Below are 27819 nucleotides of genomic sequence, written 5' to 3' on the forward strand. Positions count from 1 at the left end.
AACCAGAAAAATACGCTGCACACCTTGACGTGTGTGTAATCGATTGCATTACATGCGATGCTCGAAGTGATCTCCGTTTTCTGCCAGACACATTTTGATGTGGCTGATTGTATCAGTAAGCATTAGGGAGGTTAAACGTTGTTCAGATTGCTTCGTCTTGACGAGAGTTATTACAGAATATTCGGGGCCTCTTTCGAGTGAATCTCCCTGTATAATGAAATCGTTTACATGAATTCATGTTAATGACAGAACACAAACATATTTATTGAGAGAAATTGATTTCACAAAGAACACAACTATTTACATTTCCATCAAATTAAAGAACCAGAGCTAGGCTCTTTTTGCCCTTGACACGAACCAGACGCTGAAGCTCTGCTCCGGTTCACTCCGGCCCAGTTTAACCCCAGCGTACGAGTCAGTGCATGTTAGTGACGGTCAAAAGAAGGAAAGAAAAATATTTTTGGACCCGAAACTAATAGTTGAGACCGAGATAAGTCCAAGTACAAAGTTCAAGATAAAACTGTGACGATTATGAACTTCTCTACATCCACAGTAATACAGCCCTGCTAATAAGTGAATCATCTGCAAATTATCTACAGTGTACAGTCAAAATAAACTGATACCATAATAGTGTGAGGCAATATGAGAGTATTTTATAGTTATAGTCACAATATGCTTTTCTGAGCATATCCTGGATGTCATCAGTCCTTAAAGAACACTGACTGCATGTTCCATTACACAGTGAACATATTAGTTTGTAAACCACTGATTAGTCACTGTAGTTGTAGTATTTTTACTGTGTGGCTTTACAGGTTCTGTTTTGTCTGTTCCAACCTGATGAATCTCAGAAAAGCTGAATATTATGCACATTTTGTGTTGAGAATGTCTTGTGTATTGTGATATATTTTTCACCCACTCCTTTGCCATGACCATATTAACAAAGGTATGTGGCGATTCCTACTCTAAAGCTACTCAAAAGCTAAAGGTGCTAAATATAGGCATTTTATTTACTATCCAAACCACCAGTGAACCCACACGAGTCTTTTTAGTTCTTGCATGTAATGTTATTGGGAAATTATGGTCAATCTGACAAAAATTTGTTTTCTTTAGGGACTGTTTTGCCTTAAGACACTCTGCATGTATCCCACCACCATTAATGGATTTTAAAAACAATAAATTTTAGTCCGAAACCTTCCAAAGACTGTCATAAAACACTGTTTCAGGCATCAGGCAGTGAATTCATAACCATTTCATGTAATATCTTTCTGTGAGGGAGCTTTTAGAGGTGGACGTCTGGTTCCTATCACCACCACTGTGAACAGTTCTGACTCACTGTGGTGATTTGTGCTTTAAGCCAAAAGCTAAAGGTGCGTTTGGTCTTCCAGGTGACGTTCCGTACGAGAATCTACCACTGCAACATCAACAGTCAGGGAGTGATCTGTCTGGACATCCTGAAGGACAACTGGAGCCCAGCCCTCACCATCTCCAAGGTGCTGCTGTCCATCTGCTCCCTCCTCACAGACTGCAACCCTGGTAAGACTCACCTCTGTGCTACAGTTAACTCACTGTAATAAATAGTTCAGGCCTTAAAGGAAAGAATCCTTTAGGTGCCCAGTGTTGGTCACATCTGCTGCTCGTTTGATATATTGCATACAGCTTGTATAATCTCCATAGAAAAGCATTGACTAGTAGAATAGGACACTCTAGAGGAGCCAAACATGAGCCTAAGGTCACCATGCCTGTCGGCTAGAGAGATATAAGCAACGGGCTGTGGAGCAGAGGGAATGCTATATCTTTGAGTTGGAGTGATGCAGAGCTGATCCAACATCAGTACCTGACCTCACTGATGTTGCTCTTGTGGCTAAAAGCAATCAAATCCTCACAACTAGTGTAAAGCCTTCACAGACGAGTAGAGGCTGTTACTGCAGCAAAGGAGAACAAACTCCCAATTAATACCCTTCATTTCAGAAGAAACACTGCAGTCTACAAAATTTTGAGCATATATTGTATATCTGAATACCTATTTTGATTAAATGGAAACAGAAACTGAAACTAGTAGTTGCTCGATGACTGACTGTCCTGCTATGAGAACTATTAGTGCTGAAGTTAGAGTGAAAACCACACATTTGGTCTTTCAGAATTGACTGGTCGTGGGCTGAAGCTGCAGCGTTGTCAGTAATGGCTTGTATGCTGGAGCTCAGTCTGTAAGACCTAGACTATAACAGGGGAGGCCATACAGGCCAGCCCTGGCAGTTACAGGTGTGGGCATGCATTTAGCTGTTTGATGCTCATGTATGATGCTGCAGACACTTGCTTATTTATATATATATTATATTACTGCTGTATTGATTTACTTGTATCTTTATTTGCTTCATTAATGACAATGTTTTGAATTGTGAAATTGACCTGTTTGAACATTGCAGATGTATTTAATACATTTTATATAGGGGTGAGAATCTCTAGGCACCTCACGATTTGATTACGATTCAGAGGGCTCTTTTTGCCCTTGACACGAACCAGACACTGAAGCTCTGCTCCGGTTCACTCCGGCCCAGTTTAACCCCAGCGTACGAGTCAGTGCATGTTAGTGACGGTCAAAAGAAGGAAAGAAAAATATTTTTGGACCCGAAACTAATAGTTGAGACCGAGATAAGTCCAAGTACAAAGTTCAAGATAAAACTGTGACGATTATGAACTTCTCTACATCCACAGTAATACAGCCCTGCTAATAAGTGAATCATCTGCAAATTATCTACAGTGTACAGTCAAAATAAACTGATACCATAATAGTGTGAGGCAATATGAGAGTGTTTTATAGTTATAGTCACAATATGCCTTTCTGAGCATATCCTGGATGTCATCAGTACTTAAAGAACACTGACTGCATGTTAAAGTCACTGTAGTTGTAGTATTTTTACTGTGTGGCTTTACAGGTTCTGTTTTGTCTGTTCCAACCTGATGAATCTCAGAAAAACTAAATATGTCATGCGAGTATAAAATGATTATCGATGCATCTTTTTTTTTCTATATAGCATTTCTATTTTCTCACTGTGTGAGCTCAAGTTTCGAGTTCAGGTTTCAAGTTTGTCATTTGCACGACATGTCAGGACATTTATGCATTGAAATGCTTGTGGTGAGGCTCAGCTATTCACTCTACAGAAAGTAAATAAGTAAAAATAAAAATACAAGAAAAAATAACAAATATATTAAATATACACAGAATATAGAGACAATATACATTTTAAAGTGACTAAGTAACTCAATGTTAGTTATTCAAAGTGACTTGGTGCTTTTAAAGCAAAGTATTTGTAATGATCCATAATGAATTTACTTCCAATATCTTTTTTTAATAAAACAAATGGAAGCGATGTGGCAACTGAACTAGAAGGCTCTCATTCAGTGTTCTTGTTCGGAGCACGAGAAGCTGCTGCTACTCATCTGTGATAAAACGCGCAGTTATGGTGAAATAAGATCCAGTGGTGATGAGTCTCCACGCAGCGCGTTACAGCTATTCTACCCGTTTAATTCAGTGATTTTATAACTTCGGTTTTGGTCTCGCTGTAGAGACGGGGGGGTGGGGTGGGGTGGGGGATCGCTGTGTCAGTAAAGTGTCTTTGAGACGGGTCGTGTGCAACATAGCACGAAAGCCCTGTTTCGCGATGACTGAGATCCAGCGTGCAAACTGCAGGTCACATAGCAGCGATGCATTTGCGTTTATAAGCAGCGCAGTTGGTTTCCTGGTACGTTAAATCTGCAACGAGAGACTGTCAAACACTAAAAAGTGGCGAAGCTGAAGTCGTTTCTCTTCCGAATTCTCCCGTTCCACCTTAAATGGTGCCGCATTTACATTCGGCGCCTCAGTCAGAATTTAAGGTGGAACAGGTAAATTCAAACAAGAAGCTGGAGAATAAGAAGCGACTTCAGCCTCGTAAAACAGCTGAACGTTGAAAAGTTTTCTGGTGGAGATGGGAGGAAAGCGGCTGTAGGCGAAGCTTAAAGCAGAGCGAAGTAAATCTGCGCTCTCGTTTATATTGTTTAGTCTATACTAGGACATTATCACACAGTGAGACATACTGGACATTAAATGTTGTGGCTCCCAAGCTGGTTTGATTTTTGTTGAAAGGACAAAATGTCTCTTCTTATCATTTGTGTTGTGACTCCTGACCTGACCTGGCTTTTAATGCAGAGGGAGCCGGTCGGATTTCTCACTCATCCAGTAGTGTTTTTTGTTATGTGCCGCCACAGACTGTCTGGGCGCTGCACTTCCACACTTCCAAGTTCCGCCTTTTGCGTTCCGTCAACATTACATTATAAATTAAATATTTAGAAAATCGATTTTTGACATTTGTGAATCGATTCAGAATCGTTCACGTCCGCATCGCGATGCATCTAAGAATCGAGTTTTTCCCGCACCCCTAATTTTATATATTAAGTTTTATTTACGTTCCTCACCTAGTTCACCTATGATGAATGGATGTTTTTTCCACACATTAGTGCTGAGTACTTCAAAAACAGTTTCCCAAATATCACCACATTGGATAATGTTTTAGTTAGCACTGATAACTAGTTTGATAGGCCCTGTGCTAATACTCTATGCTGAAAGAGTGTTATATCAAAAGGAAACATCTGCAAGTGACAGGCAGCTATTTAAAGCTCGACACAGCTGTGGCATATATGTTTGGTTTTTTTGGGCTAGTAATGAGTGATAAGCAGAACTTTCAGTAGCCCATCATTAATTTGGCTTCACAAAGCTAACTTGCAGTGTTTCTTTTTTTTCCACTAGTAATAGCTTAGTAACCACCTACGATAGCATAGCAACGACCCAGCAGCACCTTTTCAACCACCTAGGATACCATAGCAAAGGCATAGAAACACCCTAGCTACAACCTTAGCACCTCAGCAACCACTTACGATGGCATAGCAATGTCCAAGCAACACCTTTGGCAATCCCCTAGGATGCCATAGCAAAGGCCTAGTAATACCTTAGTAACCACCTACGATAGCGTAGCAACAGCCTAGCAACACCTTGGCAACCACCTAGGATACCATAGCAAAGGCCTAGTAATGCCTTAGTAACCACCTGCGATAGCATAGCAACAGCCTATAGCAACAGCAACTGCAATAGCATAGCAACAGCCAACACCTTGGCAACCACCTAGGATACCATAGCAAAGGCATAGAAACACTCCAGCTACAACCTTAGCACCTCAGCAGTCATCTACGATAGCATAGCAACGTTCTAGCAACACCTTGGCAACCACCTAGGGTACCATAGCAAAGGCCTAGTAATACCTTAGTAACCACCTATGATAGCATAGCAACAGCCTAGCAACACCTTGGCAATCCCTGAGGATGCCATAGCAAAGGCCTAGCAATACCTTAGCAACCACCTGGGATACCATATCACCTCAGGTGGTTTCCTTCAGACTTGTTCCTATAACCTCAGTGCCAGAATCTCATAGTACATCACTGCTTTTCATGCATCATTGTGTAAATCATTAATTGGGAACTAAAGACGGTCATCGGCCTAAAGAATTCACCAGACTTTGCATTCGTAAATGTGAACTATGTTTTGCTTTTGCCATGAAGATATTTTTACCCGTTTTAATTTAAACTGCCGTTTGTGTGTTGCAGCTGACCCTCTGGTGGGAAGTATCGCCACTCAGTACACAACCAACAGACCGGAGCACGACAGAATAGCCAAACAGTGGACCAAGCGCTACGCCACATAATCGCCTGCAGGGAGGGAAGAAAGCTGCTGGTGGGATGACTCGGGAGGGCTTGGGCGGGGTGGGGGGTGTGAGGGTGGGAGAGGGAGGAGGATGTATATGAAAGGGGGAGGTAAGGGGACTCAGCTGTGGGATAGAGAACAGGGAGGATTTTTATGGTGGAATTTAAAGTCTTTTTTTCTCTGATATCGTCATTATGTGTGACCTTTTCCTTTTTCTCTCGACCCATGTAGAATCATGATTTGGCAATAATGGATCTTAATGTGTCTTCCTTTTTGTTCTGCTCTTGTAAATTGATTTTAGTTTAGTGCTTCAAAAGGACCTTCATTATAAAACTCTGCTTGTAAAATGAAATCACAGCATGACCCTCTGGTTACCATGTCTGACTGTAATGTATTTTTCCCTCCTCTGCTATTAAAGTTACATTGGATGTACGACGCCTTTTGACTCTGTCAGCAATTACTCTCGGCACCGCGGCCAAGTCATCAGCCACAAACCTGCTCAAAACGGTGACGCACACTCGCATTTCAGTCTCTGGTTGAGTAATGTAGCTGTGATAGTTTCACCCACAAGAGGCCGATATTATTCTGAGCCAAAATAAATCATGGCCGCTCGTCTCGCGCGTCCACACGGAGTGTGTGCAGCTCTTTAAAGGGCCCATACCAGGAAATCCTGTCCTTTAAAAAAAACGAGTTTGATGTATGTGAACAGTTTATTTATGGAAACTGAGCTGCAAAAACAGCCTGGTTTATACATATCAACCTATTGAGCCTACAGAACTTTTAGTGTGTTTCAACTCTGAGAGCATTTAGAAAGAGGCACAGCCAATCAGAACAAAGCACATTTACATGTATCAGTCTTAAAGGCACAGTAAGAAAAACAGCAGGGATAAAGTGAGGTATTATGACTTTCTGAGAGATGTCAGTTTATTTGCCAAACACAGAAAAAGTGTAGGTGTGTGTGTGTATATATATGTATATATATATATATATATATATATATATATATATATATATATATATATATATATAATTATTACACACACCCAACTTGTGATATATATGAAAAACAGATATAGCTGTCAGTGAATATTCTAAATTTGTTTATATAGTCAGACATTTGTGAAAATGTTATATAGTTTATAATAAATAAATTTAACAAATTAAAGGCCTTAAGTAGTGTCTTTTATTTTGTAAATTTGCTAATGAGACAGTTTTGTGTGTGTGTGCGCGCGTATGTGTATATATATATATGTATATATATATATATATATATATATATATATCCGCTGTTCTATTAGAAACCTCATGTTCCTAAAATACAACCATGAAAGTAAGAAACTGAAACTACTTAGACTGTATTTAAATGTATTTTAAGAATTTATCTAAAGCCAGAATTGTATTAATTACAATTACTGTAATTACAATTACTGTAATTGTATTAATTACTCATTCACCTGGCGCTGCAGTCTTGTTTTACTAAATTGACTTTGGCCAAAAATAATTCATTAAAATGACACGTCTGCATCAAAAGTCTTTGGTATTTTTCTCGGGGTGCAAAAGCCACACAGTCCTTATCACACTGTAAAATCTGTGTATGGTTACAGCCTTCAGTGCAATGAAAGGTCAGTCTGAAGGAATCACTTTTATTAGGCTGCTCTTCTCAACATACACTTTATATCTGCTTAACACCAGAGGCAGATTACAAAACGCGTCACAGAAAGTTGTGCAATTATAGGCTATTTTAGTTACTATGATTTACTCAGTAAAGTGGCAAAATAAATAAAATAAATATCTGTAAATGTACACAAACGGCTCTGGCATTCATACTAACAGTTCACTCAGCTTCACGAATCACGTACCAGACAGTAAGAGCTACCGTATTAAAAAACGAGGAAAACACTTTTCACTGCGAAAAATATCCTGGCAAATGAAATCGTCTTAAATCTGGTCTACATACAGTCACATGCAAAAGTTTGAGCGCCCCTGTCACATCCTCTAGAGCAGTGTTTCTCAGGCCTGGTCCTGGAGGCCCAAAGTGCTGCATATTTTAGTGCTTTTCCTGCTTTGACACCACTTTAACCCAACAAGCAGGCTGTCAATGAGCTGATTAGTTGGATCAGGTGTGTTGAGAGCAGGGAAAACACAAAAAATGTGGGTCAGTGGGCCTCCAGGACCAAGCTTGAGAAACACTGCTCTAGAGAGCAAACGTTCATGTTTAATTGCACAGTTACTGTTTATTTGCTGAATAACTGGGGGTGTTTAACTGGCCTGTGCAAAAGTCGCAGCACATTTTAGATTTTATGTTTTATTTTTTATGTTAAACTCAGTCAAACAAATCAAAGTTGTACAGTTTTAATTGCCATATTTGAGTGAGTTGTCTGTAGAGGAACTTACTTTCACCTAGAAAATCAACAAAACGTAATTTGACCAGGGGTGTTCAAACATTTGCTTATGACTGTATCTAATATTTCTCTAAGAACACTGTAAAATTACTAACTTAAATGATTTATAAGTCATTATATCCTGTTAAGTTCTTATTCTATTGGAAATTTTTCTTAATTTAAATCATTATTTCTGCCAGTTGACATTGTCCGCCAATGGAATAAGAATTTAACTAATCAAAATTGCTGGAAACTAGTGCTTATATTAATACTAAGTTATAATAATACTGCATTTAATTACATTCAACTACATTTCTATTAAATTCCCCTTAATCTTCCCAAACCCTAGAGCTGTAAAGCTGTTGAGAATGAAGATTGCTTGTTACTAAGACCTCTTATGATCTCATAATCAGAAATATTTGATGATTTAAGATGATTTCACTTGCCAATGTACCATTTTCTCCAGTGTTTCTATTGCTATAATATAATTACCTCAAGTATTACAGGACCATGCTTCAAATGCTTTGGGCCAAAATGCAGAGCTCAGATCAGAGTTAAAGGTCTACGATATATTCCATCCTGAATGGAGCTGGAAGACGTTATCATAGTGTTACATGAATGACTGATATCAATAAAACCTCCACATCACACCTTGGTGTCATTACATTAAAGCACTTGTGGCAGTTTGAATAGACAAGCACCTCATAGCAAAACAGCTGTCTTAGACTTAAAGGGGAACTCCACCCATTTTTCAAAATTTCTGCATGAATAAATGGTTAAGATGTAAACAGAGTCGTTCAGAGTGGTTTGGTGTGAAACGCTTCGTTCTAGAGAAACTTACCGAGTCAGAATTGTTCACAGTGGTGGTGATAGGAACCAGACGTGCACCTCTAAAAGCTCCCTCACAGAAAGTTACTACATGAAATCGTTATGAATTCACTGCCTGGTCTCTGAGATGTTTTTTTTAGGAGGATTTTTCCCTAAAATATATTTCAAACATGCATACAAGACATTTTAAGGCAATATAGAAACAGAAATGTTTTTTCGTTTAGATTTTCCACTATTTTACCATCATCATTACATATAAAAGTGCAGACGACTCGTGTTGGTTCACTGGTGGTTTTGGATGGTAAATAAAATGTCTATATTTGTGTTGTAGTCATGGCGACCCCTGGTTCCTATCACCACCACTGTAAAGAAATCTGAACCATTTCTCACCAAACCACTCTGAATGACTCTGTTTACATCTCTCATGCAGAAATTTTGAAAAAAAATTGCTGGAAATCTTCTTTTAAAAGTTTCGTTGTTGTGGAAGCACTGAAGAAAGTCACTGTAGAAAGACATAATCCTTGTTGCCCTGCCAACCTGGATACACACTGCTGTCGTCATATCAGCACCTCATCACTTCTTTTTCTTTATAGCCTTAAAAAACATCAGCTGTTCTTTACATTGTGTAAACATTTCCTGATGACCGGACCGACAGAAACAGCCTAAAACCTTGTAACATTAATGTTCATTAAAGTTTTTTCCTTTTTGTATGAAGTTACCATTTCGGTGAGGTTCTGTTACGGCAGCAGCAGGTTGTTCCGGCCAGCCAATCAATGCATCAGTCCTGCTTTATTCAAACCCAAGTCATTTGAGCATTATACGGTCTTATGCAAAAGTTTGGGCGCCCCTGGTCAAAAGACATTACATTCTGTTTATTTACAAAGTGAGAATAAGTTCCTCTGCAGAGAACAGATTTCTGCACATATTATTTTAATATACAATTACTGTGTATTTGCTGAATTTAACTTTGGGGAAAAAACAAAACATAAAATGTGGCCTGTGCAAAAGTTATGGCACATTTATATGTGCATACATTTATATTTACGCTTTATTTTTCCAAAACTCAGCAAATAAAACAAAAATGTCCACTAAAAATAGCAGGAAAATGACATATTTGGCATTTATTCCCTGAAGAGGATGTGTAGTACCACTTCAGCATAAGACTGTCCTTATAAAGGGTTTATAACTGGCTTAAGATCAGTTTATTAATGGTGATTAGGCCACAAACACTTTAAAAATCGTTAATAATTCATCTGCACGGTTAAAGATGATGCTGCTGGTTACCAATCTTACTTACATCAAACCTGCCAGCTTCACATTCATTAGATTATAGCTGCTCACTTTTGCCCTTTTATAAACATGTCATACCTATTTATTAAGGTGTTAGTGACCCAAACTAATATTAAACTATTCATAAAGCCTTTATAAGCCAGTCGTAAACTGAAGTGCTCCTAGATTTGTTAATTTATAGATTTATTTTCACTTAGAAACTCAACAAAACATGTCATTTGACCGGGGGTGTTCAAACTTTTGCACACAACAGTATTTATAACTAGCATAAATAAGTGTAGGTGTGCATGATCAATATTTCTTCCTCTGCTAGTGCCCACCGAGTGCTCTTCTCTAAGAAAGCTGGTCCTGCGGGGGATCCAGCTGGGTCAGATGTCGTTGGAGGGGGTGCCCTTGCTCTTGCGGCCGGGCAGGGGGAAGGCAGACTTGCTCTGGGGCTGCGTGAGGCGACTGGTGAGGGTGGTGAAGGGCTCGATGAGGGAGCTGCGCTCCGTAACGCTCACCTCCCACAGCTTCACCTTCTCCCCGCGGGCCCACTGCTGAGCCACCTCCGGCTCCACCTGACGACGCTCTCGCAAATCTGACTTGTTACCCAGCACGATCACCATCACCTGGATAGAGAAGAGGCACAATACACATATTATACAACAGGTAGTTCCGGCCACGCGAGCTGATTGGTTGAGAGGCGTTCTAACCGTGCTGTTATTTCACCATAACATCACAGGTTGTTCACAAACGCTGTATCACTCCGCTGAGACGCCGTTGCTAAGCAACGACTCTGACAGCTGTAGGAGACGCTCAAGCCATTTGAGCGTTTTTACTTCTTACTTTGCCACAAACAGAAAATGGACACTTTTAAGATCAGATTTGACCGACAGCCGATTTGGTCAGATTTTGAAGATGAGACTAAACTAAATTCTCAAACTGTCGTCACCACTGAGCAGCTTTTCAGTCGGCAGCTGTGACAGAAGAACAGCTAAACAACCTGGAATCAGCCAGAAATGAACCCAATACCATTCGCCAAACGTGTAGTCTGATCTTCAGAATCTGACCAAATCGGACTGAGCCATAAAACTGCCACAATAAAAAAAAACAAAAAAGCTGCTCAGTGGTGATGACAGTTTGGGAATTTAGTGTGTGGAGCTGGAGAACGAACTGCCGGCTGTGCAGCGAGTGGGCAGAGCTCGTTACTCTGACGTAGCAACAAGCTGCTCGTTAAGGAACTATAATTTGGTGAAGGAACTGCGAACATTAAAACATATTAAACGCCGCGTTCACGGCCCAGTTTATTAATTTATTACTTTATTCATTTAACTGTTGTATTAAAGCAATAGAACACTCGAGGAGTGTGTTATCACCAATAACATCACGGCTGTGATGATCTACGGTGACCAAATCACAGCTGTGATGTTATTTTGCGATACACACTCCCTCTGTGTTCTGTTGCTTAATTAACATTCATTGCTGTCGGTATGAGATAATGTGTGCTGTGTATTGGATAGTTTGACATTAAAAACATCTGTCAGACATACTGATATAAAACTGGAATGTTTTTCACTGCTCTGTTAACCCTTTTGTTGCCATATGAAGGCTAAAGCAGGGAGCTAATAGCAGGTTTTACAGTGATCTGGCTGTGTGTTTGCGCTGTATTTCTAGGTTGTGTGATGTTAGAGCTGGTTTCTTTCACTCTGGCTAGTGATGGCAGGTTCCTCTGAGTGTTCTGGTGTGTGTTGTTATTTTTAACCCTTTGTTTATAATATGAAGGCCAAAAGCAGAGATGTAATACAACAGTAGCGAGTTGGTTGTGGGTGATTTTCGAGCTGGATTTCTGGCTGATGGACGGTCACAGGTGGATGAAATCACTCTGGATGGTGAGATCAGAGGCTGATGAGTGATCTGATGTGTGAATCATGTCGCTGTTTTCACCCTTTGTTGGGATATGAAGGTCAAAATGCAGAGCAATAATATCAGGATTTTGTGGTGATTTTCTGAGCTGAATTACTCACTGAGGCTGATATCACAGCTCAATGACATCACGCTATCTAGTTTGGGTTGGATCTGCCGAATGGTCTGACATGTGCATCATGTCTGTAGCTTAAACCGCTCTAAAGTTATGAAGGCTAGAAGTTACCTACATGTTTGCCCGCAAAGTGCACAGGTTTCAGGTTCTGAGGTTTAAGTAAAGAAACAAAAAAACCTCCCTGAAACAATGTTTGACTTATATGTGTTTATCTGCTAAGTAAATTAATAATTATGCTGTAATAGAGTTAATTCAGATTTCATCAGACACTTTCAGATTTTGAGACCAAAGCCGTTTATATGGTATAGGTACAGTTGTATGCAAAAGTTTGGGCACCCCTGGTCAAAGTACGTTTCTATGTTAAAATAAGTTAACACATCTTCTACAGAGAACACACTTAAATAAGGCACTTTTCTGGTCATTTTAATGCACAATTTCAATTAATTTGCCAAATTTTGTGTATTGGAAAAAAAGAAAACAAATATAAAATGTGCCACAATATTTGCACAGCCTACGTTTTTTGGTGAGTTTCAGAAAATAAACAGTAATTGTGTATTAAAGTGTGCAGAAGTGTGTTCTCTGTAGAGGATGTGTAACTTATTTACACTTAGAAAATCAACAAAAAATGTCTTTTGACCAGGGGTGCCCAAACTTTTGCGTACAACCGTATAATGCTCAAATGACGGGTTTCAATAAAGCAGCACTAACGCATTGATTGACTGCCGTCATAACAAGACATGTGATGAGTGGATCAGACACAGCAGTGCTGCTGGAGTTTTTAAACACTGTGTCCACTCACTGTCCACTCCTACACTAGACACTCCTACCTTGTCGGTCCACCTTGTAGATGTAAAGTCAGAGACGATAGCTCATCTGCTGCTGCACAGTTTGTGTTGGTCATCCTCTAGTCCTTCATCAGTGGTCACAGGACGCTGTTGGCTGGATGTTTTTGGTTGGTGGACTATTCTCAGTCCAGCAGTGACACTGAGGTGTTTAAACTCCAGCAGCACTGCTGTGTCTGATCCACTCAGACCAGCACAACACACACTAACACACCACCACCACGTCAGTGTTACTGCAGTGCTGAGAATGATCCACCACCCACCAATAATGTGACAAGGTGACAAATATTTACGTGATTATTTTTCTCTAAATAAACTTGCTTAGGCTGTAATTTGGTTATGCCATTCCTCAAAGAATGCATGCTTTTGTTTTAAAGACATTTGAAAAGCTATTATCCATATCCAGTGTATGTCTAGCAAAACTCAATACTTCATTAGAGATAAATTGAAATTAAAGGGTCTTTAAAGGTCTTTAGGAATATTTCTTATTTGGAACAGTTTCCCTAGTGAACCATATAGGAAACCAATGACAAGTAGAAGTGAATTTCACCATTCTCTCTCTTTATTACCTCTTTTTTGTCCCTGGACTTGTCTATTTCCTTCTTCAGCAGGTCGACTTTCTTGAAGGACTCCAGACTGTCGACGCTGTAGACCAGCACAAAGCCATCGGCCACGGAGAAGTAATGTTTAGGAAGATCCTGGCCGTCTCGGAGCCCCCTTGTGTCATATAACCGTAACTGCTCCCTCACTCCGCGGTCCGTCTCCACCGAGGCAACATAAATATCTTCCTGGGTTTCGTTTGATTCTGAACCTAAACCAGAGACGAAGCAGCTTAAAGGGAAACTTCACTGATTTTTCAGAAGTCCTACACGATTAAATGGTTGAGATGTAAACAGAGTCATTCAGAGTGGTTTGGTGTGAAACGCTCTGTTCTAGAGAAACTAACAAGTGAGAATTGTTCACAGTGGTGGTGATAGGAACCAGACGTCCACCTCTGAAAGCTCCCCCACAGAAAGTTATTACATGAAATGGTCAGTAATACACTGCCTGCTGTCTGAGACACTGATTTATGATAGTTTTGAGAATGTTTTGGCCTAAAAATTCAATTTGTGGTGGCAGGACAAATGCAGGGTGTTGTGAGGCAAAATAGTCACAGAAGGAAAACTTTTTTTTTTTTCCAGATTTATGACAATTTTACCATCATCAACATTATATATAAGAACTCAAGACTCGTGTAGGTCACTGGTGGTTTTGGATAGTAAATAAAATGTCTATATTTGTGTTGCAGACATGGTGACCCCTGGTTCCTATCACCACCACTGTAAAGAAGTCTCTACCATCAACCATTTCACACCAAACCACTCTGAATGACTTCACATCTTAATGGCTGAATTATACATTGATTTATGCAAAATTTTGAACAACGGGTGGAATTCCCCTTTGATGACAATATTTCCAGTAGTAAATACACTAAACACAGTCCTGGCTGGAATCACTTCAAGATCAGTAAATCCAAACAAAACTTTGAAAATGGTTTCTGTGTCACTCTTTGGTGTCAGTATTGTTTTGACTGTCGTCAGAGAGGTTATAAAGGTGCCGTCCTTCAGGAAAAAGAGCCAATCAGCTTGCTGGTAAAGCCGTGGGCAGAGAAAGCCCCCCACTCGTCAAGATATGCGCAAGCGCAGCAGCCAGAACAAGCTAAAAATCATGTTGTGTGTTTTTGAGCCAAACGCTACAAACTATTTATGAGGTCTTCAGATTTGACCTTCAGTTTTGAGTATTTTTGGTCTCTCCTCATTTAAAGAGAGAGGAACCTGGTCTTTTATGGCTGGAAATAACTGCCCAGCAGCGTTAAAAAGAGTGAACAGACTTCCCTATAAAGACTTTGCTATCAAGGGTACAAAGGATATGATGTACAGGAGTTTTACCAATAAATATACTGCACATATTTAATAACACACTATTTTAATATGTGGTATATAAGATTATGTACTACATAGTATAACATTTAGTATGTGAAATTACACACTTATAAAAGATGGTTCTTGAAGGGAAATGAAGGGAATGGTTCTATTTATAAACATGGGTGCTATACAGAACAATTTGCATGCTTAAATGTTCTTCAGATTGATGGAGAATGTGTTATATATGGTTCTATTCACAGCACTTTAGCAGAGCTCAATATCACTGAGATTAATAACTGATCACATTGATTTATCAGTCTACTCAGGCTTTAGCAGAGCTCAATAACACAGATTAATAACTGATCACATTGATTTATCAGTCTACTCAGGCTTTAGCAGAGCTCAGTAACACTGAGATTAATAACTGATCACATTGATTTATCAGTCTATCCAGGCTTTAGCAGAGCTCAGTAACACTGAGATTAATGACAGATCACATTGATTTATCAGTCTACTCAGGCTTTAGCAGAGCTCAGTAATGCTGAGATTAATGACTGATCACATTGATTTATCAGTCTACTCAGGCTTTAGCAGAGCTCAGTAACACTGAGATTAATAACTGATCACATTGATTTATCAGTCTACTCAGGCTTTAGCAGAGCTCAGTAACACTGAGATTAATAACTGATCACATTGATTTATCAGTCTATCCAGGCTTTAGCAGAACTCAGTAACACATTAATAACTGATCACATTGATTTATCAGTCTACTCAGGCTTCAGCAGGAACTTCACATGCTGTGCGCTGATTTTAAAACAGTTAATAAACAAGCACTGATTGTGTTTCTTTTAAAGACTTTTTTTACATTTAGAGGATAAATATTCTAAAAAATGTGAAAAAGTAACTGTATTCTGAATTTTGCCTGTACAAAATGTAACTTGGACTGAAAACAGATACGTCTTTTCGGTACTCTGAATACGCACTCCCAATACTTCTATTCTGATACATCCCAAGCCCAGTTACAAGCTTGACATCATAACAATAGCAGAACCATATACAACAGAGTCTCCAGCAATATGAAGGACCGTTTAAACACACATAGGGCAGTCCTGGGCTGGAGGTTAGGGAACCAGCCTTGTGACGGAAGGTCGTCGGTTTGATCCCCTGAGCCGAAAGTACGTGACTGAGGTGCCCATGAGCAAGACACCTAACCACAACTGCTCCCTGGGCAAGTGTGCTCACTGCCCCCTACTGTGTGTTCACTAGTGTGTATGTGGTGTTTCACTGCACAGATGGGTTAGAATGAGGAGGTCACTTAATATGGGTCTCCACAGGACCTTGGAGAACCATCGTTTTAAAGGCTGTGCATACTGTCTCAGCAAAATAACATGTTGATAACGTTTCATATGTTTTGTAGAAGAATCCAGACTGTGAACTGACCCGCGCTGTGGTTGCCGTACAGTAACTGTTCTAGAATTGCTGTTTTACCGACAGAGGCCAAACCACAGACCACAACCTTACAGCCTTTCCCCATCCTCGGCTCCCCGTGAAAACACCCTGCAAGAGATGAGTAACAACAGCAATGAAAGAGAACAATGTCTAGTACAATCAGAAAAACAGATGAGCTAAAGCAGCGTTCGGCTTCTTTTTCGAATTTTCCGTTCCACCTTAAATGAGCAGTAGTAACATTCTGGCGCCCGAGGCACCAGACTATAACTGCGGTACCATTTAAGGTGGAACGGACAATTCGAAAAAGGAGCCAACTTCAGCTTCGTCCAGCTAACTAGGCACATTAACGTTAATCTGTGCGAGTAGATCACATTTTTTAACTAGTAAAAACGTCAATAAAATGAGTTACTAAGTGAAAACAGCTTATAAAAACAGCTAAGATCTGTCGCTGCCAGTGCATTAGCTTAGCTGTGAGCTAAATCATTCAACCGCTTACGTAAGCTTACGTAAAAGCGCGTATTTATCAAGAACATACGAATAACTCAGCCAGCTGCTGTCTTTACAACAAAATGAAAATCAAACGTACCTTCTCTCACAAATAAAATAACTATTTCATGCGTAATTCTGTGTAATTATTATTTAAACTGTTTACTGTGATGCTCTTATTTTAGATTCTTTCACCGACGCGACTTTTAGCTATGAATCGCGTCACGTCCGCGAGCACGCCGGTTGCTATGGGAGCCAGTTAAGAGAAAAGTCGGTCAGATAAAAGAAAAACGATGGTTTGTTTTTGTTTTTTGTTAACAATTATTTGTTTATTATAACAAAAGGAGACTTATAAAGTAGGAAATGTAAACGTTGGTAGAAGAATAGAAGTAGAAAAACGGGGAAAAAAAAGAAAAAAAGCCAGAGGGTTTTAATCAAGAATATGATTAAACAGAACGCAGAAATACATAATTAAGTAAATGTTTACAATTCCAATGAAATAATACCAACAGTGTTGCAAATAGTCAAAGATGAAGAAATAAGTAATAATTACATAATTTAGAAAATAAATGACAACTCTGGTTCTACTGTCAGAGAGGCCAGGGAGCTTCAGGCATAGCACAAAGTCCTTAACCTCTTATTCTCCAGGGTATATTTTGGTTTGTCCATCTGAATTTACATGACCAAATCATAAGGCAAATTATTCAATAACTGCATGCAATAAATGTAAATTTTTATTTTATTTATTTATTTATTTTTTATTTTTTGTAAAAGTTAACAGAACATGTGTTTTATGATCACACATATTGCTATATGCTTACAATTTACTGCTGAAAGCCAAAAGACTTAGACACTCTTTGTATTTTTTTATAAAAGTAATTTTTACAGAGCAGATCACTGTGGGAAAATGGGTCGACTTTCAGTAGAAAAAAACAAAATTGAGCTCAGGTTCTTTTATTATAAGGGTTTAAAATTACATCACCCATCTATTTGACTGGAAAGAAGACAGTTACAGCCCTCATACGTCACCCACCTTTTGAATGTAGCTTATGAAATATGAAAGTTATGAAGAATATGATAGAGTGCATTTTGGAACCACTGGTGGTCCCAAGGAGTTGAAAAGGTTAATGCAGGTTACATATGACAGTTCAGAGTTAATAGTTTGATTTATGACTTTGAATTTCAGGTACAAACAGCACTAAATACACTAAGTAATACTTCGGTTCTATGGTTTTGACATAATCAAGGAATCCAACAACTGTATCCATCCACAGTAGGAGAAATCTTCACATAACTGATCATTAATGAATCTAGATATGTTTTGCCCCAGTCCTCTAGAATATGGACCGTACCAGAGGACACGAAGGACCATTTCAGGTTGCTGTCACAGCAAAAGCAATTCAGGAAAAAAGTAACAATTATGGATTTTACACATGCAACATTTTGCAGGGTACATTTTAAAAGAGCCTATTTTTATTTTCTCTCTGCTTCTGCAACAGTAGGTCAACAATTTTGATTTATTTATTGTTGTGTTTGACATTTCGTCAAATAATTACTTATTATGTATTTTGTTTTTTTTTTTCCTTTCAAAAAGCACTTCACACTGTATTATATAATATAATTCAGTCTGATGAGCCACAGTACAAAAGAAAGTCATTAGGTTTCTCACAAAAAAGAATTCTGAATAATTCCTATACAGTTAATGAACTACACCACATAAGTCAAAATCAGGGCCAAATAATTTCAACAGCTATTGAACGTTTGGCAATATCGTACAAAACAAGTTGTATTTAATCAAGTGCTTCAGACCAGACATACTACACCTCTTATGTAGGTAGCTTTAACCTTATATTTAAGCTTGTATTTTCTGTTTTGTTGCCATTGAAATTATTATTTACTATTTCTTATTATTTCAGTTTTATTTTCAAACCAGTGCATATCAACACAGCGTATTGTACATGTATACAGTTGCATGTTGAAATAAATAAATAAACCAAAAAAGGGAAACAGAAAGTGCTAAGGATTGAAATAATTTCAAATAAAAAAGACTTTTATTTAAAAGTCTTTAAGTGCTTTCGTGCTGGGTGAAGCAGGAATACTAACCTGTGTAGACTTTGTTCAATTTCTTGTTCAAAAAGTAAAGTAAAGAGGTCGTTTGTTGTTGTTAAATTTATTTTTGTGAATGTAAAACGTTGCAAAAAATATAAGAAAGTTGACCAGAAACCCCTTTTTTCCCTTCCTGTACGAATAAGGTAAAAACCAACCAACATATCTTTTATTTTGTTTACATGTTTGATTTTACCTCTGACGTACGGTATCAAAATAATGATTTATTTTGTAGTAACGTGTTATCCCGAGGAAATGCGTACCTTTGTAAATGTTTATTAGCATTAATAAGGCCATTAAAAAAAACAGATCGACATTTAAAGCTTAACGGTTCGCGGTCCTCTGATGAATCCTTCCGGGGGTCCAAAACTACATTTCCCATGAAACCCGCGCCTCTCGCCGGAAACAGCGCGGTGACGTTTCATAAAGGACTCTGGGCCCTTTTCTCTTCCTTTCCGCTTAGTACGCCATCAAGTAAGCGAGCCTTTTCCATTTTGCTGATCGTTGAATCTGTTAAAAATCACATTGAAAATAATGTCATCCGAACTCTGTTCTTCTTATATCCGCAGCGGAACGTTTAAGGATGCTCGTCTAGTCGCTATTTTCGTGCTACTCGAACGTTTATTATGTTTATTAGACGTTAGTTAACGGCTGTGGTCGTTAGCGCCGCCGCTGCTCTGCTAATCTGAATGTATTTGAGTGTTAATGTAAATATTCATAGGAATAATATATACATTTACCGCGTCATACATACGGTTACGTTAATATATATACAGCAAAAGTTCTTTTATCTTCAGTTAATGTTGGGGAATAGCTTTGCTGGCCGGTTAGCCATGTCGGCTGATCCTCACATGGCGAATGTGCTGTCTGTATCTGTGTAACTTAACGTTCCAGATATCTAGAACATGTTTTAGACACAAGAACCCGGTTCCTCTTGCAGGGCCGGCTTTTTAAATGAGAATCAGTGTCTAACGTTGTCATTCAAAGCATGTTTCTAGATAGTAGCTACAGCAGGGAGCGTTCTCTAGCTATGGACCACACTCTTGATGTGGTTCTTCAGGGGTTCTTTAGTAAAAGCAATGGATCTGTTTCAACCTTGAGTTCTGTATAGGATCATTTGCATGCTAAATGGTTCCTTGCGTGGTGGAATGGTTCTTTGGATTGGTGGAGAGTGTTGTATATGGTTCTATATGGCATCAAAAGGGGTTCTATGACAGTAGAATGACCCTGTTTGGTCCTATACAGATCCATTTTTAAAAGGTTCTTGACGTTGGTTGGTCTAAAGAACTATTCAAGTGTGGTTCTAAGTAGAAACAATAAACAGTCATTGAAGAACCATCCTTTTTAGGTGTGTAGATACTCAGCGTGAAGTGAAAGGTTCAGCAGAAAGATCTAATTTGCAGAACTGTTGGAGCAAAATATTGCATTTAGTGCATAAAGTGCTGTTTTAATTCAGCAGTGGAGCTTAATAGAAATCTGTTATCCAAAAAGCCTTCGGGCCACTTGTTGCTGGTTAGTGCAGAACTTAAGGCACTCTTAAGACACCAAACGTGACAAGGGGGGTGTAATTTTACTTTTGTGAGCTGCATCACTGCATTGAATGTGTGCATCTAATGAGGCTGATGAACTGTTTGTTTTCTAGTTGAGGCATCATGGGCGCGTACAAGTATATGCAGGAGCTATGGAGGAAGAAGCAGTCGGACGTGATGAGGTTCTTGCTTCGTGTCCGCTGCTGGCAGTACCGTCAGCTTTCCTCCCTTCACCGGGCTCCCAGACCCACCAGACCTGACAAAGCCCGCAGACTGGGCTACAAGGCCAAGCAGGGTGAGAGAGAGCTTTATTACACCTCCTTCATTTATAAGTGGGTCCTTCTTTATATTTATCACTTCTTACTTTGGTCTGTTGTTGCTTTACTTGCTGTGCAGTAATACTTTTTGCTGGAGGAGGGCAATACGGCAAAAATATATCATGATATCACGATACTTCAGGAAACTTTCATGGGATGTGATCAGTTGGAACTGAGAAAAATTAGTGGTACATTTTAAAAAATTGCTGCTGCCAGAACAAAATCTCATATCTCCAAAATGGTAACTTACTTTTGATGTAAGTTGGTGGAACCAGACATGTTTCCAAGTAATTTTGGGCTCTTTATTTTACTCCATTCGTCATGAAATGTACACACAATGTAAAGGACAACAGGTATTTTCAAATTATGTCAAACTGAAAAAATAAAAAAAATGGAGATGCGAGGTTTTGTTCCAACAGCAGTGAAATATTGTCAAAAACTTGGAATATAATAATTTAAATATTTCGCATACACTAAATCCAACCAGTTAATAGCAACAGGACTAATTTTATTGTTTATAATAAATCATACAGTTGGTCAATGTTCTGCGAGTACTGACGATGTTCAGAGTGCGTTCTATCGTGATGTAATTTATCATAACGATATTTTGTCGTATTGTCCAGCTCTGCTTCGTGCATCATCTATATGTGCCTTGTCTGAATGGCTGCAATCCTCTGGAGATGGAGATAAAGCCTGTAACAGGCTGTAGGCCAGTGGTCACCAGCTGTGCTCTAGGAGCTCTTTCTGCCTTCACTTCCAACCTGATTGAACACATCTGATCCAGATCCTCAGACCACTTAATCGGTTGGATCTGAAGCTGAATTCTGCACTAAGGTGGATCTCCAGGAGCAGGGTTGGTGACTGCTGCTGTGAAAATGTGACTAGACTGGGTTTACTTCCAAATAAGTCTGTTGTGTGAACTTCTGGACCTGCCCATGACAAGGCTACCTTGCTTTAGGCCTGCTGCCTGTTTTCATAACCAAAACCAACCACAAGTCCTTATAGTCAACATGCAAGACGGAACGTTTGTCTTCTAAATGTGTGAATTTATTAGAGAAGTAAAAAGGACAGCTGGCAGTTTCAAATGATGTAAACGTAAGAATGGACAGTGATGACATTTCGGAAGTTGTTTGGCTGGTTGATCTGTCATTTGACAGCTGCTCAGTACCAGTAACCTGGTTCTCTGATTGGTCGTTTTACTCTGATGTGATGTGCAGATATGGAGTGTACTCACGATAGATAGACAGATGTATATATGTGCTCAGTACAAGGCAACGAAATGCAGTTGACATCTATGAGAAATGCAGATAGTAGCAATAGTGCAAAACACAGTGCAAATGTGCACTAATAGGCATAAATATAATGTATCTATTAAATATATAACTATATGAATGATATATGTATATTTGTGTGTGTGTGTGTGTGTGTATGTATGTGTATATATATATATATATATATATATATATATAGATATATATATATATATATATATATATAGATATATATATATATATATAGATATAGCGAGAGAGATGAGACACATAATACAATCCTTAATATGTCGTTGTTGTCGGAAGAAAACCTTGTATGTCCAAAATGGTCACTTTACAGGAGAAGGGAAAAAAACCTGCTTTACTTTTAATGTAAGTCAATGGAACCAGAGTTTTTCCAAGTACTTTTGGGCTGTTTATTTTAGTCCATTCGTCACGGACTTTACACACAATGTAAAGGGCAACAGGTATATCCAAATTTGTCAGACTTCAAAAATGGAGATACAAGGTTTTGTACCGACAGCAGTGACGTTCTTTTGGCACCGCTTTATATTGTGGTTTGTAACTTTCCGGGTAGTAATGGATAACGAACTCGACATTCCAGCAGGGTTTGTGCATAATCAGTGCTGTTTGGATCAATATCTCTCCTTTTCCCTACACAGGTTACGTCATCTACCGTGTGCGTGTGCGCCGTGGTGGCCGCAAGCGCCCCGTGCCCAAAGGTGCCACCTACGGCAAACCCGTGCACCACGGCGTCAACCAGATCAAATTCGCTCGCAGCCTTCAGTCTGTGGCTGAGGTATGTAAGCCTGCACTGTAGTCTAGTTTACAGCATTTTAAATGTTTTCTGTCTTATAAACTGATCTGAGAAACATGAAGATTTAGTGTTTGTCTGTCTGATGGAAGTCGTTTATTGCTTTGTGATACAGCAAAGGTCTCATTTGATAGAAAGGTGGACTTTTATTGTGGCGTGGGGGGCGAGTCGTTAGTGTCAAAGGCGGTTATAGGTTGATTTAGGAAGCTCAAACCTGCAGACTCACAATTAAGCCACTGTACACTCCCGTGCAAAAAATGGGCCAAAATAATTTATTTTGTTTTGATCAGATTTAAATTTTATAGACATTAAATTCATTAAACACAAACTAGTTTGGCGATATTTTTAAGCTGTTTAAAGCAGTCAGTGCTGAGTGGAAAAATACTGACTCTTTGTTCGGTGAAAGACGGCCAGTTTTTCCCACGTCAACATTTAAAGAAATCAAAGGGGAAAAAATGTTCCATACAAACTTGCTTTATCTTTTGGTTTAATGATTTTGTTGTTAATATCATTAAAAGCTTAATATTTTGCCATTATGGGCTGGTTTGTGTTCAGATTTAAAGGAATTGTTCAGTGAAAAATCAAAATTACCCAATTTTCCGCTTGCCTGAGATGTAGTCGATCAACCAACCACGTTTGATGTTCAAATTTGGTTTCTTTAGTTTAGTGGAGGAGCTACACGGCTCAGTGTGTCTGGATGCCGCAGGCACAAACACAGGTGTTGAACTGAATTACTCCCCTTTATGCACATTACGCAGGCATATATAATCTGTAGGTTACGTTCTCAACTCGTTTCATGTAACAGTGAGTATTTAGGCCCAGTCCCATTTCTTCTTTTTACCCCTACCCCTTGTTTGAGTGTCACCCTAACCCCTTGGAACTGAGTCCCTACGAAATGAGACCCTCAAATAAAAAGAGCATCACTTCATTAACAGCTACCAGCGCTGCTCTGTAGGCGACCCTGCCAGTCTGCAGTGACAGCAGAGGAGGGTAAAGTTCAGCTCCTCACTGCTGGGCTTTAGTTACATTCAGGGCATCATATGCCTTCAAAGAGGGGGGCAATTATTTATTATCACCCACCCCTAATTCTTCAGTGATATGAAGCTGAAGTCAGATATTCACCAGATTCTTGTTCGAATTTTCCCGGTCCGCCTTAAATGGAGCAGCAGTTGCATTCTGGTGCTTCAGGTGTTAAAACTGCTGGGCTATTTAAGGTGGAACGGGAAAGTTAGCTAGCTACCGACACATTAGCATACTGTTAGCAATTTTTTTGTTTGTTATGAAGAAAACGACCAAAATACACTGAAACAACATTAAACTAAGAGAATACAATGGTTATCGTAATTTTTTAACAGAGAAAATTCTCACATTTGTGGATTTCTTTGGTCTCTTGTTCTCCATCTTGCCGGTTTTTCTTATTTTCTTATATCTCTCTGTTTGGAGTCTCTGAAACACCTGCGTTTGAAGGGCCATGTAGCCCCAACACTTCACCCTACCCCTCTATCTCAACAAAAATTGGGACACCCTACCCCTAGACGTGAACAACAGGGGGCTAAGTGGTAGGGGTGAGGGATGAAATGGGATTGGACCTTAACGTGCATACACATGGAGTCTGATTCTGCAGGGTGGTTAGAATTTGGCACAACACCTGTTGTCTAAAGTGTCTACCTGCATCATTCAGCTACACAGAGAAGTTTTGTTCGTGTTTTATAGCTCACAATAAGTCATGCAGTGTACTAAACTACATAAAATCTGCCTGACCTTGATGAAGACGTCGATATTGGGCTGAAAGATTGATCATGTTTATATTGTTATCGCAGTTTGAGTCATTTTATTTATAGCCCTTATTTAAGAAGTTGACTGTTTTAAGTGGGGAAGTTTAGCTTATAAATTGCCTGTGTGAGTCAGACCAGACAAAAGCAACCAAACACCCAACACAACCTCAAGGAACTGGCAGTGACCTGCAACATTCAGGCCTCAAGCCAGCAAAAGTGGATATTCTGGTTGTTTTGGCCCTTTTAAGAGGTGTAGAGCTGCATTTATAGAAGACAATCAGTTAGATGTTTTCCCCATGTTGTTCAGCCCTACTGTGGTGCAGTTTGAGCAGGCTGACACATTTGGTGGATGTATTGAGGGAAGTGATTTGGGTGACTATTGACTGTGTTAGCAACTTCAGCCTTTTTGCTCCAGAGCTAAACTAAAGAGGCACAATTCAGATCAGCTTTTTTTGTTTGTTGTAGGTGATGCCTAATGAACCGACACTGACATCTAATAAAAAGTAGTATGTCGCGGCTCCCGAGTGGCACAACCGTCTAAGCGTTGGCCCTATCATCAGGAGATCGCGAGTTCGATCCCTGGTGATGCTACAGCCATCCGTAGCGCAGGCGTCTGTTAGCTGACGTAACAGATCTGGCGGTTGGCGCTTTCCTCCGAGCGCGTTCGGCTGTCCAGTGACGTTGCGTGAGCGGCAGCTCGAAAAGAAGCGGTGGTTGGCTTCACAGGTCTCGGAGGAAGCCTGTGTTAGCCCTCACCCTCCTAGCGTTGATAGCATCGTGTGATTGGGGGAGTCCTAACTAGCGGGTGGAATTGGAGACGACTAAATTGGGGAGAAAAATCGGGTCAAAATTAAAATAGTATGTCGCTGTTGTCAGAGGAAAATCCCGTATATACAAAATAAGAACTTTACAGGAGAAGGAAAGAACATACTTTTCTTTTAATATAAGTCAATGGAGTCAGACATTTTTTCCAAGTGATTTTGGGCCGTTTCTTTTGGTCCATTCATCATGAAATGTACACTCAATGTAAAGAGCAACAGGCATTTTCAAATTGTCTGAATAACGACTAAAAATGGAGATGCGAGGTTTTCTTCCGACAGCAGCGAAATGTAGTTTCTAACGCAGTTTTTAACGCCGCTTCATCTCCTCTCCCCTCTCAGGAGCGCGCTGGCCGTCACTGCGGAGGTCTCCGCGTGCTGAACTCTTACTGGGTAGGAGAAGACTCCACGTACAAGTTCTTTGAGGTGATCCTTATGGACACCTTCCACAAGGCCATCAGACGCAACCCCGATACCCAATGGATCACAAAGGCCGTGCACAAGCACAGGGAGATGCGCGGCCTCACGTCCGCCGGCAGGAAGAGCCGCGGCCTGGGCAAGGGCCACAAGTTCCACCTCACGATCGGTGGATCTCGCCGCGCAGCCTGGAGGAGACGCAACACTCTGCAGCTGCACCGTTACCGCTAAAGCGTGTGCTGCACGACTGTACATTCATCATAATAAAGTACCTTTTTACGGTCCACACACTGCCTGCTGTGACTTATTGGTAGTTTAGCTGTTGAGTGATGTGTAGTTGAGTTTGTGTAACAGGGGGGGTCACCAACGCTCCTCCTGGAGATCTGCTCTCCTGTCGAGTTTGCCTCCCACATGTATCTAAAATACTGCCCCCCCCAAACACTAAGGCATCTAATCCAGCCAGTCATGGACTTCTGAAGTTAATTAGCTGGTGCAGGTTGTGGTCACTCCACAGGAAGGCAGACCTCCAGGGTTGGTGACCCCACTGCTTTACAGTATGGGTAATAACTGTGTTAAACCATTGGTTGCACATTTATTTAAAAGTCCACAGATGTGTGCAAAAGTCAGGGGCACCCCAGTCAAATTCCATATTTTTGTTGGGTCTACAGAGACGCTTTTCTGCACATTTAAATGCATGGTTACTGTTTATTTGCTGAATTTAACATACTGGAAACAAAAATAAAACATTAGATGTGCCCTGTGTTCGTTACAGCACATTGTTTTTAATTGTTTCCAGTTTGCTAGAGCTTAGCGTAGCAAGTTGTATGTAAATTGGCAGAAAAGTTTATCTGTAGATGTGTGAACTTGTATTCACTCTTTTTATTTATATATAACTCAATAGTGAACTTACAAAATAGACTCAATTTGTTAAATTTAATGAGATTTTAGATAAATTGAGACTATTATCATTAACACACATATATATACACACACATACATACACAAACACACTTACATTGTGACTTTATGCTGCTGTTGGAACAAAACCTCATATGTCCAAAATGGTATCTATACAGGAGAATGAAAAAACCTACTTTTATTGTAAGTCAGTAGAACCAGACGACATATTTTTTTAGCCGACCTCATTTATACTGAAATTTCGGTATCAGTGTTTGAGATGTAAACCGAGTGATTCGGAGTGGTTTGGTGTGAAATGGTTGATTGTAGATTTCTTTACAGTGGTGGTGATAGGAACCAGGGGTCGCCATGACTACAACACAGATATAGACATTTTATTTACTGTCCAAAACCACCGGTGAACCTACACGAGTCTTCAGAGTTGGTGGTGGATAATAGTGATAAATCTGAAAAAGGTTTTTGAGGACGGGTGTTTCACAATACCCAATGTGTCTCTCCACCATGGATGTATTTAAAATACTGACTGTGTGACAGTGCCCTGCGTGTACCTGTCCACCAAGAACAACTTTAAAGTATTTGTTCTTGGTAAAAATCTTTAATCTCTCTCTTGACTGTCATGCAGCTGCCTCAGCCATCACCACGGATTTGTAACCAGTTTATATAGTAGGGAGCTTTTGGAGGTGGACGTCTGGTTCCTATCACCACCATTCAGAGCAATTCTGACTCGGCAAGTTCCTCTAGAACAGCGTTTCACACCAAAACACTCTGAATGACTTTGTTTACTTAATTTTGAAAAATTGACAGATTTCCCCTTTGAGCCCAGACTAAAAGGAATTCCTAGTGGCAATTTTCTATTGGTGCTGAAATTTAGTCCAAGATTAGGCTTAATCCATGTGTGGGAGACCAGCTCTGTAGGTAGAAGG

At 39.7% G+C, this 27819-nt stretch overlaps 3 protein-coding genes across 3 annotated transcripts in view; 2 read left to right on the forward strand and 1 right to left on the reverse strand.

Moving 5' to 3' along the window:
* The window catches only part of ube2e1 (ubiquitin-conjugating enzyme E2E 1), a 32633-nt gene extending 26464 nt beyond the window's left edge, over positions 1-6169 (forward strand). Inside the window, exons 5-6 of the mRNA XM_036567664.1 lie at positions 1386-1533; positions 5635-6169. Coding sequence (XP_036423557.1) covers positions 1386-1533; positions 5635-5732 — 246 coding nt within the window. The 3' untranslated portion in view covers positions 5733-6169. The remainder of the gene's footprint in view (positions 1-1385; positions 1534-5634) is intronic.
* A 3841-nt stretch (positions 6170-10010) lies between these two features.
* On the reverse strand, positions 10011-17142 carry nkiras1 (NFKB inhibitor interacting Ras-like 1). Its single transcript, XM_036567665.1, has 4 exons — positions 17032-17142; positions 16437-16553; positions 13662-13903; positions 10011-10841 (listed from the first exon to the last, which is right to left on the reverse strand). The coding sequence occupies exons 2-4, from the start codon at positions 16528-16530 to the stop codon at positions 10599-10601; spliced, it is 579 nt and encodes a 192-aa protein (XP_036423558.1). The 5' UTR covers positions 16531-16553; positions 17032-17142; the 3' UTR covers positions 10011-10598.
* Positions 17143-19423: 2281 nt separating this feature from the next.
* Positions 19424-26266, forward strand: rpl15 (ribosomal protein L15). The gene is made up of 4 exons (XM_036567666.1): positions 19424-19511; positions 20680-20861; positions 22817-22953; positions 25904-26266. Exons 2-4 carry the CDS (start codon positions 20690-20692, stop codon positions 26207-26209), a joined length of 615 nt encoding a protein of 204 aa, XP_036423559.1. The 5' UTR covers positions 19424-19511; positions 20680-20689; the 3' UTR covers positions 26210-26266.
* Positions 26267-27819: the final 1553 nt, after the last annotated feature.

Source organism: Colossoma macropomum, unplaced genomic scaffold, assembly GCF_904425465.1.
Source record: "Colossoma macropomum unplaced genomic scaffold, Colossoma_macropomum, whole genome shotgun sequence".
In the NCBI taxonomy this organism is placed as follows: Eukaryota; Metazoa; Chordata; class Actinopteri; order Characiformes; family Serrasalmidae; genus Colossoma; species Colossoma macropomum.